Here is a 15,056-nt window from a genome sequence, read left to right as displayed (position 1 = left end):
GAGAGCATACACTGGGGGGGGGGGGGAATCAGGAGAGCATACACTGGGGGGGGGGGAATCAGGAGAGCATACACTGGGGGGGGGGGGGAATCAGGAGAGCATACACTGGGGGTAGGGATCAGGAGAGCATACACTGGGGGTAGGGATCAGGAGAGCATACACTGGGGGTAGGGATCAGGAGAGCATACACTGGGGGTAGGGATCAGGAGAGCATACACTGGGGGTAGGGATCAGGAGAGCATACACTGGGGGTAGGGATCAGGAGAGCATACACTGGGGGTAGGGATCAGGAGAGCATACACTGGGGGTAGGGATCAGGAGAGCATACACTGGGGGTAGGGATCAGGAGAGCATACACTGGGGGTAGGGATCAGGAGAGCATACACTGGGGGGGGGGGGGGGTCAGGAGAGTATACACTGGGGGGGGGTCAGGAGAGTATACACTGAGGGGAGGGGGGGGATCAGGAGAGTATACACTGGAAGGGAGGGAACAGGAGAATATACACTGAAGGGAGGGGGGATCAGGAGAGTATAAACTGGAAGGGAGGGAACAGGAGAGTATACACCGAGGGGAGGGGGGGGATCAGGAGAGTATACACTGGAAGGGAGGGAACAGGAGAGTATACACTGAAGGGAGGGGGGATCAGGAGAGTATACACTGGGGGTAGGGATCAGGAGAGTATACACTGGAAGGGAGGGAACAGGAGAGTATACACTGAGGGGAGGGGGGGATCAGGAGAGTATACACTGGAAGGGAGGGGGGATCAGAAGAGTATACACTGGAAGGGAGAAAACAGGAGAGTATACACTGAGGGGAGATCAGGAGAGTATACACTGGAAGGGAGGGAACAGGAGAGTATACACTGAGGGGAGGGGGGGGGGATCAGGAGAGTATACACTGGAAGGGAGGGAACAGGAGAGTATACACTGAAGGGAGGGGGGGGATCAGGAGAGTATACACTGGAAGGGAGGGAACAGGAGAGTATACACCGAGGGGAGGGGGGGGGATCAGGAGAGTATACACTGGAAGGGAGGGAACAGGAGAGTATACACTGGAAGGGAGGGAACAGGAGAGTATACACTGGAAGGGAGGGAACAGGAGAGTATACACTGGAAGGGAGGGGGGATCAGGAGAGTATACACTGGGGGGGCAGTCATAATCCTTTAATTGAGTTACATTTCTCACTTCTCATGAATGAAGATCTCTTTTGTCAGCTAACAGCACCTCTATGCTAGGTTGCAGTAACTCAGCATAGTGGTGCCTGTAAACAAATCCACACTGTAGTGCAAGCAGCAGAGCTCACCTGCAGGAACTTTCACATGGCTTCCCTCTGCTCAGCTCAGCTACAAAGTGCACGCATCTTCCTTTCAGACGAGCGTCTTCTCTGGGAGAAAGGCACATCCCCATCCCGCCCACTCAAGCAGCAGCCTGCAATGAAATGCTGCTAGGGGAGGTACAGGGGGCTAAGAGTGCAGTCCCGAGGTTTCTGAGCAGTCATTCATGCTTAGAATGGCTGCGAGTTGTCCTGACCGCAGCTCTGGTTTCCCGGGTGCCTCAGAGACTTTAATGTTTTCTCAGACACAGACCCAGCTCCATGACACACAGCGGACGCGCTGTGTGTCTGTGATATGAGAGGAGGAGAAGGAGAGAGCTGCATCCACGGCTCAAAGCAGCGCCAGGGCAGTCCAGCCCTGCCGCTCGCTGTGTCATTCGGCTGACAGTTTCCTGGCTGATCGCTTCAGCCAGGAAACTGTCAGCCTGATTCACCCCCGCTCCTCACTCGCCCTGGACTAAATTCCACTCGCATTTTGCGAGCAAAGAGTGCAATTTTTGAGGGCTGGTCTCACCAATACAGGAGGTGTGTTACTGTCCCGCTCACCAAGTAAAAACAGATGTAAAAAGCCATAGAAAACTGAAGCAGCCACCATATCTAATGATTGGTAAGCTGCAATATATTACATTTTTGGTTTTGGGTTTAATACCATCAAGCAGCCCATAGAGGACCAGTGGCTTTAAAAAAAAAAAGACTTGATTCCCCATCCACAATCGATAAGGGACTCACTCCCGCTGAGGTATTGTATTCTGACAGCGGGGGGGGGGGGGGGGGGGCAAGGTTGACAAAGGATTGTAAAAAATGATTCACCCCTTCTAGGCTGTTATCTGTAGTCAACCTCAAATTCTTTTTGCCCGACGTAAAGCTATAGAACAGCAGCTGCTGCTTGCATCCAGACTGTCTCTCTCCAATTGCTACAATCATGAAGCTCTGTAACCAATTGGCTTTTTTAATCAAATCAGCTAAGGTTATTATGGTCAACATGAGAAAACGCAGTCTAGAATTCCACCTGCAAAAGCAATACTTGTTTAGCTCACAACATATTATAAAGTATAACATTCCACTTGTCAAATGGTTTGTAAAGCTGTCGTTGGGCAGCCCATCTATATCTTTACTACCAATGCAATAGCATAGCATGGTCATGAACACTAGTCAAAACACACCTCCACTTTGGACAATGAGGAAGCAGCAGGACACTGGTAAGGTCATCCCTTTGCTCCCTCCTCTTCTAATGCCGCGTACACACTATCACTTTATGTGATGAAAAAAAATGACGTTTTTAAAAACGTCACTTTAATTGACTGTGTGTGGGGCAAAACGTCGTTTTATGTCTTGTAAAAAACGACCAAAAAAAATTGAAGCATGCTTCAATTTTATGTGTCGTTTTTCAAAAGTGCACTTTTTACTTCACAGAAATTGACCGTGTGTAGCAAAAAACGTCGTTTTCTAAGACGTTTTTTCATCCACGCATGCCCAGAAGCTACTTATGAAGCGAGCTTCAATGGTAAAACGTGGTGGAACGTAACCTCACTTTGCAAGATCATTGTGAGAAAACGATGGTGTGTAGACAACTTCGTCTTTGAAAATTGAAGTTTCAAAAACTTCATTTTTTACTTCACAGAAAGTGTCGTTTTTTTTTCATCACATAAAGTGATGGTGTGTACGCGGCATAAGGATACATACAAGCAGCAGAGCTTGGCTGCTAGTGTTAGACCTCCTCCTTACAGTCTAAGTGCTGCTGTATAGAGGGTTACAAGAGACTGATTTTATGACAAATGTTATGTACTTCTGATTGCATTTTTAAATACGTTTAATTTGTCTAAATGAATAAATAACTGCACAACTTTTTCTATATATACTGGGAGTTTAGCTTTAAACATTAATGCTGGTCATACATACTGATAAACTATTGATGGATAATAGAACAGATCCTTTCCTTGTAAAAGAACCAATCATCTGAAAAAGATTAGGTTTTGTTGAATTTGTTTAGTATGTTTAGACAGCCAATTTATAGTGTGCAAATCACTCATTCTCTAAATGCCAGTTATATAGAATGAGCATATTGTTGCATGAATGCCCAGCAAAAGATTAAAGAGGGGGAAAAACAATAAGCAAAAAATTTCAAAATGGTAACCTTGCATGGAAACCAGGTGTGATCAGATAAATTGTACAAACCAGGTTCAGAATACAGGAAAGTACTTTAGGCTTAGAGTGACAAGACTTTAAAGACATTTTTGTACTTAAACTTTCTCAGTCCACAACATGAAAGCAAGTAGCCATTTATTTAGTTTTGATTTTAATGGTCACATGGGCTTCTGGCTGGTTAAGTGTAGTACAACAAATACATAAGTCTATGTTCAACATAAAAAGATCTCCCTCATCACCCACTTTTAAAGCTCATGTATTCCCCGTTATGTTTATGACTTGCAGCTAGGGTTTAATGACTTCAAAGCAGGTCCTCATCCTTCTACCGTAAAGCGCTGAAAATAATCAGTGCAGTAGCACCAAATTTTTTTCTGGGGAAATTCTTCAATCTCAATCAAATTTCACAAAAAAAGGTTTATATTGTTGCATGCTCAGCATCCATGGAAATCATACAAGATAAAGTTCGTACAGCTTCTTTACACAGTATGCCAATGCAGCAAGTGCTATTGTGTTTTGTAGTCTTTTTCTATGAACGTCATCCTTTCTTACAAGCACGACTGGTGTAGAGGAGGTAAGAGTGTGTAGTGGAAGTCTTGATAGTTTATAGGCATCATACTCCACCTGATATTTGCAGCAAGGATCAAACTGCCAGGAGATTCCATAAAGAGTAGAGCAGGCCAAGCTTAGAATACCAGCTGGCAGAGACATATATGGTGAATACTCAGAAGGGAAAACGAGTGGAGTGAGAAGGCACACTGTACCAGAAAGTACTGCTGTCTTGTGTAGGCAGTTCCCCACACTAATCCAGCGTGCAGTTTCATCTCCAATACGGGTTGGTTCGATAACTATATATTTGTATTGAGCTTCGAGTGCTTGCTCCAGTTCGTACTCAAACTGGTCTTGTGTATTTTCACCATTGTAGATCTCGTGCACGATGTACCACTCACAGGTGGAAAAGGGTACCCTGTTAAAGAGAAAACGTTTTTATTAATCTGCCGTGTTTTTTGTTTTTAACCAATTTCAGACATCAAGTAAAACCATTTATTGGGCTACTAATGAATTCAAACAGTTGTCTATTTATTTTACCTTGATGTGCAATCTCAAATCTGCAGTATATACCAGGGTTTGACAAATTTGCTTGGAATCTAGGAGCCAGCTAAAAAAGTTAGGAGCCAGAAAACGCACCCCGTCCCGACGAGCTTGCGCGCAGAAGCGAACACATACGTGAGCAGCGCCAGCATATGTAAACGGTGTTCAAACCACACATGTGAGGTATCGCCGCGATTGGTAGAGCGAGAGCAATAATTCTAGTCTTAGACCTCCTCTGTAACTCAAAACATGCAACCTGTAGATTTTTTTAAACGTCGCCTATGAAGATTTTAAAGGGTAAATGTTTGTCGGCATTCCACGAGCGGACGCAATTTTGAAGCGTGACATGTTGGGTATGAATTTACTCGGCGTAACATTATCTTTCATAATATAAAAAAAAATTGGGTTAACTTTACTGTTTTTTTTTTTTTTTTAATTAAAAAATAAGACAAGTGTAATTTTTTCCCAAAAAAGTGCGCTTGTAAGACCGCTGCGCAAATACGGCGTGACAAAGTATTGCAACGATCGCCATTTTTCTCTCTAGGGTGTTAGGATAAAAAATATATATAATGTTTGGGGGTTCTAATTAGAGGGAAGAAGATGGCAGTGAAAATAGTGAAAAATGACATTAGAATTGCTGTTTAACTTGTAATGCTTAACTTGTAATACCAACGGCCACCACCAGATGGGGCCAGCTTACACATCTGGTGGTAATAACTTTTAATACCAACCGCTCACCACCAGATGGTGCCCCCCTTCCAAGCCAAGTTGCCAGGACCCTATTTCTAGTCACCATGGCGACCGGGATTTGTCGAGCCCTGGTATATACAGATACCTCACAATATCAGCAGCAGCGGACTTGGAAGAAGCATGTGTAGTGTAATGTTCTCTATCTACTTCTTGAATCCCAAATCACAATCAATTTTCTGAAGCAAGTATCACCTATGTAGCTCTAGCCTTAAAAATAAACAATAACAAATTAGCCACTTCTGGACTGCCCGCCTGCAATGTACTGCATACGGGCGTCCCGCACAGGCAATACAACATACCCATACGTTGCTGCCTGCTTCCAAGGGAACGTGTGCCCCATCCTTATTGGCACCCACTGTGATGTCAGCAAGTTCCAGCCAATGATTCACAATCGGGATCTGCTGATCTGGAGTGTAGTCACAGCCCAGAGCTCTGTGTTGACAATCAACACAGAATCACAATTTATGAAGAAATTCGATTTTATTTTTTTATTGGATATGTTTTGCATCAGAAAGTATAAAGTATACGTTTTTTTCCCCCCCAAAATGTTTGGTCTTTTTTTTTGCTTATATCGCAAACAATAAAACACACAGTGGTGATAAAATACCACCAAAAGAAAGCTCTATTTGTGTGAAAAAAAATCATACAAGTTTAGTTTGGGTACAGCATAGCATGACCGAGCAATTACCAGTTAAAGTATTGCAGTGCTGAACAGCAAAAACAGTCTGATCATGAAGGGGTAAATATTCCAGAGTTCAAGTTGTTAAGCTCCCATCTGTGATTATAGGGTTGCTTTTTTAAAGCAAACCTGTGTGTGCGCAATAGGGTTGTCCCGATACAAATAATAGTATTGGTACCGATACCGAGCATTTGCCAGAGTACTCGGACAAATGCTCCGATGCTTTACACTATATCTGGGCAGTCAGGGTGATCAGTGCGGTGGGGGAGTTACAAGCACTGATCACCCCTGTATAGATTGCAAAGTCTGACAGACGTTTCTCCGCTTCTCTCTCCCCCCCCCCCCCCCCCCCCCACGGCTTTCAACTGCTTTAGTGAAATCAGCAAGGTAGGTAAATCCATCTCTTACCTTTTCCGAATGTACAGTGATCACTGACTCTGTCCATTCACATAACTGAAACATCGTAAACTGTGTTTTCAAGTTTCAGTTTATGAATGGAGAGGAGCTGCTGTCTTCTCTCCATTCATTTTCAGCGCAGTTAAGGCTGCTGAGAAAGGGACTGTGGAATATGTGTCCCTAGTCCCTTTCCCCTTTTTAAAAGGGGAGATGTCAGAGGTCTATTAGGACCCCTGATCTCTCACCAAAGCCCCCCAACAGTACCCCTTAAAAAAAAAAAAATTCGGACACAAGTGCCACTGTCACATGAGATTAAAAACATTTATTGGTAATCGGTATCGGTACTTGTACTCAGTCTTAAAAAAGTGGTATCGGGACAACCCTAGTGTGCAATAAGTATTTGAAGGCATTATAGACCTTCACCTTGTGAATTTCACTTGCATAAGATGTGCATTCATCATATGGTTTAATGATGTCATTTGTTGGTATGTACAAATAGCCTATAGTGGAGTAGATATTCACATTCCTTTGTTCAAACATGAGGCATGCAGCTTGGTACTACACAGGTTAAAGAGGAAGTAAACCCTGATGGGTTTTACTTCCTCTTTTGCTACCTGAAAAGCCTGCAAATTAAAAACATAATGGGCTAGTATGCATCGCATACTAGCCCATTATGTGACACTAACCGGCAAAAGAATCCAGCGATGTCCCGTGTAGGCATCGTCCATCTTGTCTCCTCTTTCTTCCGGGCTGATCTGTGATTCGCCAGAGCCACGTGACGTCACTCCCACGCATGTGCACTAGAGCCGCCATTAACGGCGCAGGCTGGAGAAGAAACGGCACAGAGTTTCGTTTCTTCCCTGCGCATGCGCCGTTAACATTTTCGGCGGACTACAAGTGCAATATCTCCTAAGCGGCGCACGTTTAGGAGATATTTCCACTACCTATAGGTAAGCCTTATTCTAGGCTTACCTATAGGTAAAAGTAGTCAAAAGGGGTTTACAACCACTTTAATGCATGACCAACTGACACTTCCTGTGAACAAAATGACATGTCACAATCCTTGGTTCTCTTAGTTTAGTGCTCTCCAAGTGGGAGCTAATGAATTAGATCTGAAAAGGACACAAGCAGACAGAGCAGAGAGAGATCACCAGCAGTCTTTAATATTAGCACTCCCACATTTGTGATGCAACAGCGCAAATGGTGAGGCATGGATTGTGATCCAAAAGAAAACGTTGCTTGTCTTTTTAGATAATTGAAACAAGCAAGGTGAATGAATACATGGACCTACAAACTGCAGCCACAACAGAAAATATAACTACGCTAATGCCTAGTTAATACAACAAAGACATTTGATAATGTACAGTGCCTTTGAAGCTAAACTCAGTTTAACCACTTGCTTACTGGGCACATATACCCCCCTCCTGCCCAGGTGAAATTTCAGCTTCCGGCACTGCGTCGCTTTAACTAACAATTGCGCGGTCGTGCGACGTGGCTCCCAAACAAAATTGACGCCTTTTTTCCCCCACAAATAGAGCTTTCTTTTGGTGGTATTTGATCGCCTGTGCGGTTTTTATTTTTTGCGCTATAAACAAAAAAGAGCGACAATTTTGAAAAAAAATACAATATTTTTTACTTGTTGCTATAATAAATATCCCAATTTAAAAAAAAAAAAAAAAACGTTTTTTTCTCAGTTTAGGCCGATACGTATTCTTCTACATATTTTTGGTAAAAAAAAAAAAAAAAACGCAATAAGCGAAAGTTATAGCGCCTACAAAATAGGGGACAGAATTATTATTATTTTTTTACTAGTAATGGCGGCGATCTGCGAATTTTATTGGGACTGCGACGTTATGGCGGAGACATCGGACACTTTTGACGCCATTCACATTTATACTGCGATCAGTGCTATAAATATGCACTAATTACAGTATAAATGTGACTGGCATTGAAGGGGTTAACACTAGGGGGTGAGGAAGGGGTTAAATGTATCCCTGCATTGTGTTCTAACTGTAGGTGGAGGGGGGGTGACTGGGGGAGGTGACCGATCTATGTCCCTATGTACAAGGGACACAGATCGGTCTCCTCTCCAGAGACAGGACGCTGTCTGTTTAAAACGGCAATGAGAGATGATCTCATATGTTTACATATGAGATCATCTCTCATTGGCCGCACAGATCGCATCGCAAACGGCCACTCTGATTGGCCGTTCGCGGCGATCTGTAATTGGCTGTGTCCATGGGACACGGCCAACACAGAGTTTCCCCGCTGCGTGCTCTGGAGCGCGCGCGGGGACCACCCAAAGGGGCGGACGTCTATTGACGTCCTGTTGGATTTTGGGATCCGCGCTGTAGCCATCATTTGACTATAGCGCGGGTCCCAGGAGGTTAAAACATGAACCTCCTCTTACTTATCCTACTTGTGTTTTTTTCCCCCTTACTTGTGAAGCCAGGTATACTAACCCAAGTCTACTGTCCAGGCCCCTTTACAGCACCCCATCTGTGCACAAGGACCACTAATCTAGCACTGTAGATGCGGGCAGGTCATCCAGTGCCAGACATTTCCCTCCAAATCGTGTCACTTCCCTTCTGGATTCTGACAGAACTCAACCACTGGACAGCCACTAGGAACTGCTGATGCTGTTCAGACAATAACGAGGACACCCGAACAAGGGAAATATAAAAAAGGAGAAGACTAGGGCCTGAGGCCACAACCCTAGGAAATTAAAACTAAGCACATGCTGAAATACTAAGTAAACAGAGGTGACCAGTAGATCATCTAAGAAGAAGGGCAACTTTTCCAGTAAAAGCAAAGCTTGGCTAAAAGCTCTACCAAGGTTTTCTATGGTTAAATCGGGGTTCCAACCACAACTAGCATTTTGTAAATGGATGTCCTTTCATCATGTGTTTTTATAATATAAATCCGGTCACTTACTATTTTACAATCCGCCGCCGCTCCGCATAGTTATTCAAAAAAGATAGTTTATAAAACTATGTCCACACCGTTGTCATTTTGCTTGTGGGCATTGTGAAGCCCACAAGCACTTACTTCCTGGAAGTCTTGGATGGGGAGTGATAATTGGGTAGCGCACTGCATCCTGGGAAATGATGACACACATTTCCCAGGAGCATTAGAGGGAGATGATGTCAGGATCCTAGGTGATTCCAAAGGCAGATTTTGTGGGACTGCATAGCAACAGACATTGCCAGATGAGTAAAAAAAACATTTTTTTTTATTTTTTAGATCTAATGAGCACAATAATGAAAACAACATTTTGGGATGGAAATTCCACTTTAAGTAAACCCACTTAACACAAACAAACAACAGTTCAGGAGGTAGAATAGACTGTGCACAGCTCATCTTTTACATACATAGATTGGCATATACCTTCAGCTGGATCTTTAGGGACCTGCACGGATGTCACACAGGTGTATCCTTAAAGCGGAACCAAAGTTCCACTATGATACACTGAGCAGGGAGGCATTTTATTGCATACGTCTCTTCTGCAATAAAACACCTACCTGCTTGCTCAAAGCAATCCCTGGACTGACCCTGTATGGCGTATCCATATACACACTGTACTCACACAAATGTGGAGAGAGGTTTTATGCTCATGAAAAGGGCAGAGCGATTTTACAGGTGTGGATGCTTATTAGCAGTCCTGCATATATATGTTTATTTATCTGCCCTTGTCTGCATGAGTTTACAAAACACGGTGAGCGCCTCTGGCAGTCTACGGGACCTGGTAGAGATCTGCTGCTTTCTGGGCATGCACAGTGATCTTTAAGCCTGCGCAGGCACCCCATGGGCCTCTGCCCGCTTCTAAAGACCTGTGGTGTGGCTGCACATGTGCAAGATTTTGAATTGAACACTGTGCCTAATCAGTGTTCAGCGCAAAATCATTCTCACCTAAGAGGATTTCTGGAATGATACCAATGTTTAAAAAAAAAAAAAATTTAAAATTAAAAAAAAGTAAAAATAAACATAGGTGCATCACTGGAGGAGGAAACCGAGGGACCAACATAGGCGCATCACTGGGCGAGGAAACCGAGGGACCAACATAGGCGCATCACTGGGCGAGGAAACCGAGGGACCAACATAGGCGCATCACTGGGCGAGGAAACAAAGGGACAAACATGGGTGCATTACTGGAGGACAAAGTGGACGAAGCAATAAAGAAGCATCAATAGCAGCATCACTGGATGGACCAAGATGGAAGCATCACTGGAGGAGGAAATAGAAAGACAAACATAAGAGCATCGCTGGAGGAGGAAACAGAGTGAGCAACATGGTTACATTGCTATAGGAGGAAACAGAGCAGGCAACATGGGTACATCGCCGGAGAAGGAAACAGAGCGGGCAACATGGGTACATCGCCGGAGAAGGAAACAAAGTGGGCAACATGGGTACATGGCCGGAGAAGAACGTGGAGGGAGCAACATGGGTACATGGCCGGAGGAGAACGTGGAGGGAGCAACATGGGTACATGGCCGGAGGAGAACGTGGAGGGAGCAACATGGGTACATGGCCGGAGGAGAACGTGGAGGGAGCAACATGGGTACATGGCCGGAGGAGAACGTGGAGGGAGCAACATGGGTACATGGCTGGAGGAGAACGTGGAGGGAGCAACATGGGTACATGGCTGGAGGAGAACGTGGAGGGAGCAACATGGGTACATGGCTGGAGGAGAACGTGGAGGGAGCAACATGGGTACATGGCTGGAGGAGAACGTGGAGGGAGCAACATGGGTACATGGCTGGAGGAGAACGTGGAGGGAGCAACATGGGTACATGGCTGGAGGAGAACGTGGAGGGAGCAACATGGGTACATGGCTGGAGGAGAACGTGGAGGGAGCAACATGGGTACATGGCTGGAGGAGAACGTGGAGGGAGCAACATGGGTACATGGCTGGAGAAGAACGTGGAGGGAGCAACATGGGTACATGGCTGGAGAAGAACGTGGAGGGAGCAACATGGGTACATGGCTGGAGGAGAACGTGGAGGGAGCAACATGGGTACATGGCTGTAAGGGGAGCGTGGAGGGAGCAACATGGGTACACGGCTGGACGAGAACGTGGAGGGAGCAACATGGGTACATGGCCGGAGGAGAACGTGGAGGGAGCAACATGGGTACATGGCCGGAGGAGAACGTGGAGGGAGCAACATGGGTACATGGCCGGAGGAGAACGTGGAGGGAGCAACATGGGTACATGGCCGGAGGAGAACGTGGAGGGAGCAACGTGGGTACATGGCCGGAGGAGAACGTGGAGGGAGCAACATGGGTACATGGCCGGAGGAGAACGTGGAGGGAGCAACATGGGTACATGGCCGGAGGAGAACGTGGAGGGAGCAACATGGGTACATGGCTGGAGGAGAACGTGGAGGGAGCAACATGGGTACATGGCTGGAGGAGAACGTGGAGGGAGCAACATGGGTACATGGCTGGAGGAGAACGTGGAGGGAGCAACATGGGTACATGGCTGGAGGAGAACGTGGAGGGAGCAACATGGGTACATGGCTGGAGGAGAACGTGGAGGGAGCAACATGGGTACATGGCTGGAGGAGAACGTGGAGGGAGCAACATGGGTACATGGCTGGAGAAGAACGTGGAGGGAGCAACATGGGTACATGGCTGGAGAAGAACGTGGAGGGAGCAACATGGGTACATGGCTGGAGGAGAACGTGGAGGGAGCAACATGGGTACATGGCTGTAAGGGGAACGTGGAGGGAGCAACATGGGTACACGGCTGGACGAGAACGTGGGGGGAGCAACATGGGTACACAGCTGGACGAGAACGTGGAGGGAGCAACATGGGTACACAGCTGGACGAGAACGTGGAGGGAGCAACATGGGTACACAGCTGGACGAGAACGTGGAGGGAGCAACATGGGTACACAGCTGGAGGAGAACGTGGAGGGAGCAACATGGGTACACAGCTGGAGGAGAACGTGGAGGGAGCAACATGAGTACACAGCTGGAGGAGAACGTGGAGGGAGCAACATGGGTACACAGCTGGAGGAGAACGTGGAGGGAGCAACATGGGTACATGGCTGGAGGAGAACGTGGAGGGACCAATGTGGGTACATCGCTGGAGGAGGAAACCGAGGGACCAACATGGGTATAGCGCTGGAGGAGGAAACAGAGGGACCAACGTGGGTATAGCGCTGGAGGAAACAGAGCGAGCAACATGGGTACATCGCTGGCGGAGAACGTGGAGGGAGCAACATAGGTACATGTTATTTTTATTTCATACGACACGAGAAAGTACTGTTCACTGTTTTTATGAAACTGGCACAATGTGGGTGACATCAGTCTGCACATGTAGAACTTTGGGGCGTCTCTCTATGTCCCAATCTGTGGAATTCCCTCATTCAGTCTTATGACAGGCCCTGTTTCTGTAGTTCTAGCTTGTTAGGAGAAAACATCAGCAGACACTTTCCCTGTGGTCCCCATGGACTGATCAGTATTAGAAGCTGCCCCCCACCCACTGTGAGAGGTGACCTGTCATCTACATTGCATTCCCTCCTGGGAACAAATCTTTACAATCGGCTAAGTATAAAACTTTACATTGTCCCGAATTAGGGGCCACCGTCCGAATCCAGAGGGCGGGGAGTGGGGGGTAATAGAAGCGCAGTGTATTCCCTATGGGATAGTACCGAGCACACATCGTACTAGTGAATGAAGGAAGGAAAAGGTGACCGTGGCCGGCCGATCCCCCACCCAGCTTCATAGAGACACGTGTGACATGTCCGGGCGGCACAGCTGACCTCGGGCCTTGTACATGTCAGCCATGACACGCTCATGTACACGGACCAGGCGGCCCGATCACCTCTCTCTCCCTGTACGGGGAGCGGACATATCACAGCTCGGACACCACACAGCACACACCGTCCCCCGGCTCACCTATCTCTTCTCCCCACACCAGCGCGCCTCCTTCCCCAAGTGGCCATCTTGGAGACTCGCCTCACCCCCGCCTCCCTGTGTTCTGCGCATTTCCCGGGTGGTGACGGGAAGTATAGTTCATTCAGGGCCCAGCGGCCAAAATGGCGGTCACAGGGAGCTAGGCCTGACTGGGTGGTGACCTTCCTATATTACATTGACCATAGCCTATATACTATAGTAATGGAGGCTCAGAAAATCAACTGATCTAATATGAGGGCTGGACACAGGAAGCAATGCATTCACCAACACACCAATGTTCTGAGGTTGTATATTATCATTAGATGAGTGTTAAAGGTCACATGTTGGCCTCATTCACACATACATTCAAGGCTGACTTAAACTTCCTGCGGCCTGTAACAAGCAGCGATTACCTAAGGATGATGGGTGCAGGATGCAGACTGCTTGTGTCAAGGGCTGACCCTCTACTGGTAATCACTGCTTGTCCAACCACATGCGAATGGCCGCAGACTCTGTCAGCCTCTCAGTCTATTTTCACACTGGGGCCGCCCAAACGTCAGCGCTAAAGCACAGCTCGTTATAGCTGCGTTTTTTAATGCTGTTTAAGCAGCGCTTTTTAACCACTAGCGGAGCACTTTTAATCCCCGCTAGCGCCCAAAGAAGGGGTTAAAAGTGCTTGTTGCAGCGCTTTGGAAGCGTTGCCCATTCATTTCAATGGGCAGGGTGTTTTTGGAGCGTTGTATACAGCGCTCCCAAACCGCCCCAAAGATGCTGCTTGCAGGACTTTTTCTAATGTCCTGCAAGTGCACCGCCCCAGTGTAAAAAGACACGATGAAATGAATCTGCCTCAGTGTGAAGTCAGCCTCAATGCTTTGAGGGCCAGTTCACACCACATGCATGAAAAGTGATTATAAGGTTTCCAATGGCATTATTCACACCAGTGTGGTAAGTTCCAGGGCTTTCCAGTTCCAGAAAAAAAGTGGAACGTGCTGCATTTTTCCTGCACTGGAATGCAGCAAAAATGCACTGAAACAAATCAAAAATGCATCAGACCCCAGTACAGTGGGGAAAAAAGCAGAAGTGCATCAAAAACAGAACCCGCCAAAGACTCATTAAAAATGTACGTGCATAAACTGATCCGGAGTGCATATTTGTGGTGTGCACCAGTCCTGAATGAGGCGTCCCGCCCCTATCTGGTCACAGGAAACCCAGCTAGGCTCCTGCAGGAAATCATAGTTGGGTACAAACGCAGTTATTCCAATAGGAAAAAATCGTCTATAGTTGACAACATTCAGGCCAGGTTCACACCTATGCGAATTGAGTGCGGCTTAAACTGCATCCAATTCGCAGGACATTTCAAAATACATTGTTTTCAATGAGGCTGGTTCACATATGTGCGATGCATTCGCACTGCGCATTGCCTCCAAACCGTGTGCGGTTTTTATGTCTTGCGGTGCGGGTCAGGTGCGAATTCAGTCCCAATATCTTCTATGGGTACGCATCTAATTCGCAGGTGTGTTCAGTTCTCTTCAGGAATTTCTCTCATTCAGCTCAATACACTTCCCCACTCTCCTCTCACCCGGACCTTCTCCCAGGTCTCCAAATTCGCATCTAAAACGTTGCTAATCTGCTGAACACTTCTCTTATCTCTCTGCAGAGATAAGAGAGCTGAAATTCGCACCGCACTAGTGTGATTCCGGCCTCAGGCCCCATTCACACCGGTGCAACTTATGCAATTTGATAGGCCTAAATTGCATGACAAG

At 46.6% G+C, this 15,056-nt stretch overlaps 1 protein-coding gene across 1 annotated transcript; it reads right to left on the bottom strand.

Moving 5' to 3' along the window:
• Window positions 1-3,597: 3,597 nt before the first annotated feature.
• On the bottom strand, window positions 3,598-13,454 carry LOC120943643 (transmembrane protein 11-A, mitochondrial). Its single transcript, XM_040357044.1, has 2 exons — window positions 13,297-13,454; window positions 3,598-4,443 (listed from the first exon to the last, which is right to left on the bottom strand). Exons 1-2 carry the CDS (start codon window positions 13,341-13,343, stop codon window positions 3,927-3,929), a joined length of 564 nt encoding a protein of 187 aa, XP_040212978.1. The 5' UTR covers window positions 13,344-13,454; the 3' UTR covers window positions 3,598-3,926.
• Window positions 13,455-15,056: the final 1,602 nt, after the last annotated feature.

This window comes from Rana temporaria, chromosome 6 (genome assembly GCF_905171775.1).
Source record: "Rana temporaria chromosome 6, aRanTem1.1, whole genome shotgun sequence".
Lineage (NCBI taxonomy): Eukaryota > Metazoa > Chordata > Amphibia > Anura > Ranidae > Rana > Rana temporaria.
This window is presented reverse-complemented; position numbering and strand designations above follow the sequence as displayed.

Bases quoted from the DNA above. Each gene is read 5' to 3' on its own strand.
- LOC120943643 (XM_040357044.1), bottom strand. From the start codon at position 13,343: ATGGCCACTTGGGGAAGGAGGCGCGCTGGTGTGGGGAGAAGAGATAG. The intron at 4,444-13,296 runs GTGAGCCGGGGG...TCTCTTTAACAG, and splicing joins GGTGTGGGGAGAAGAGATAG to GGTACCCTTTTCCACCTGTG.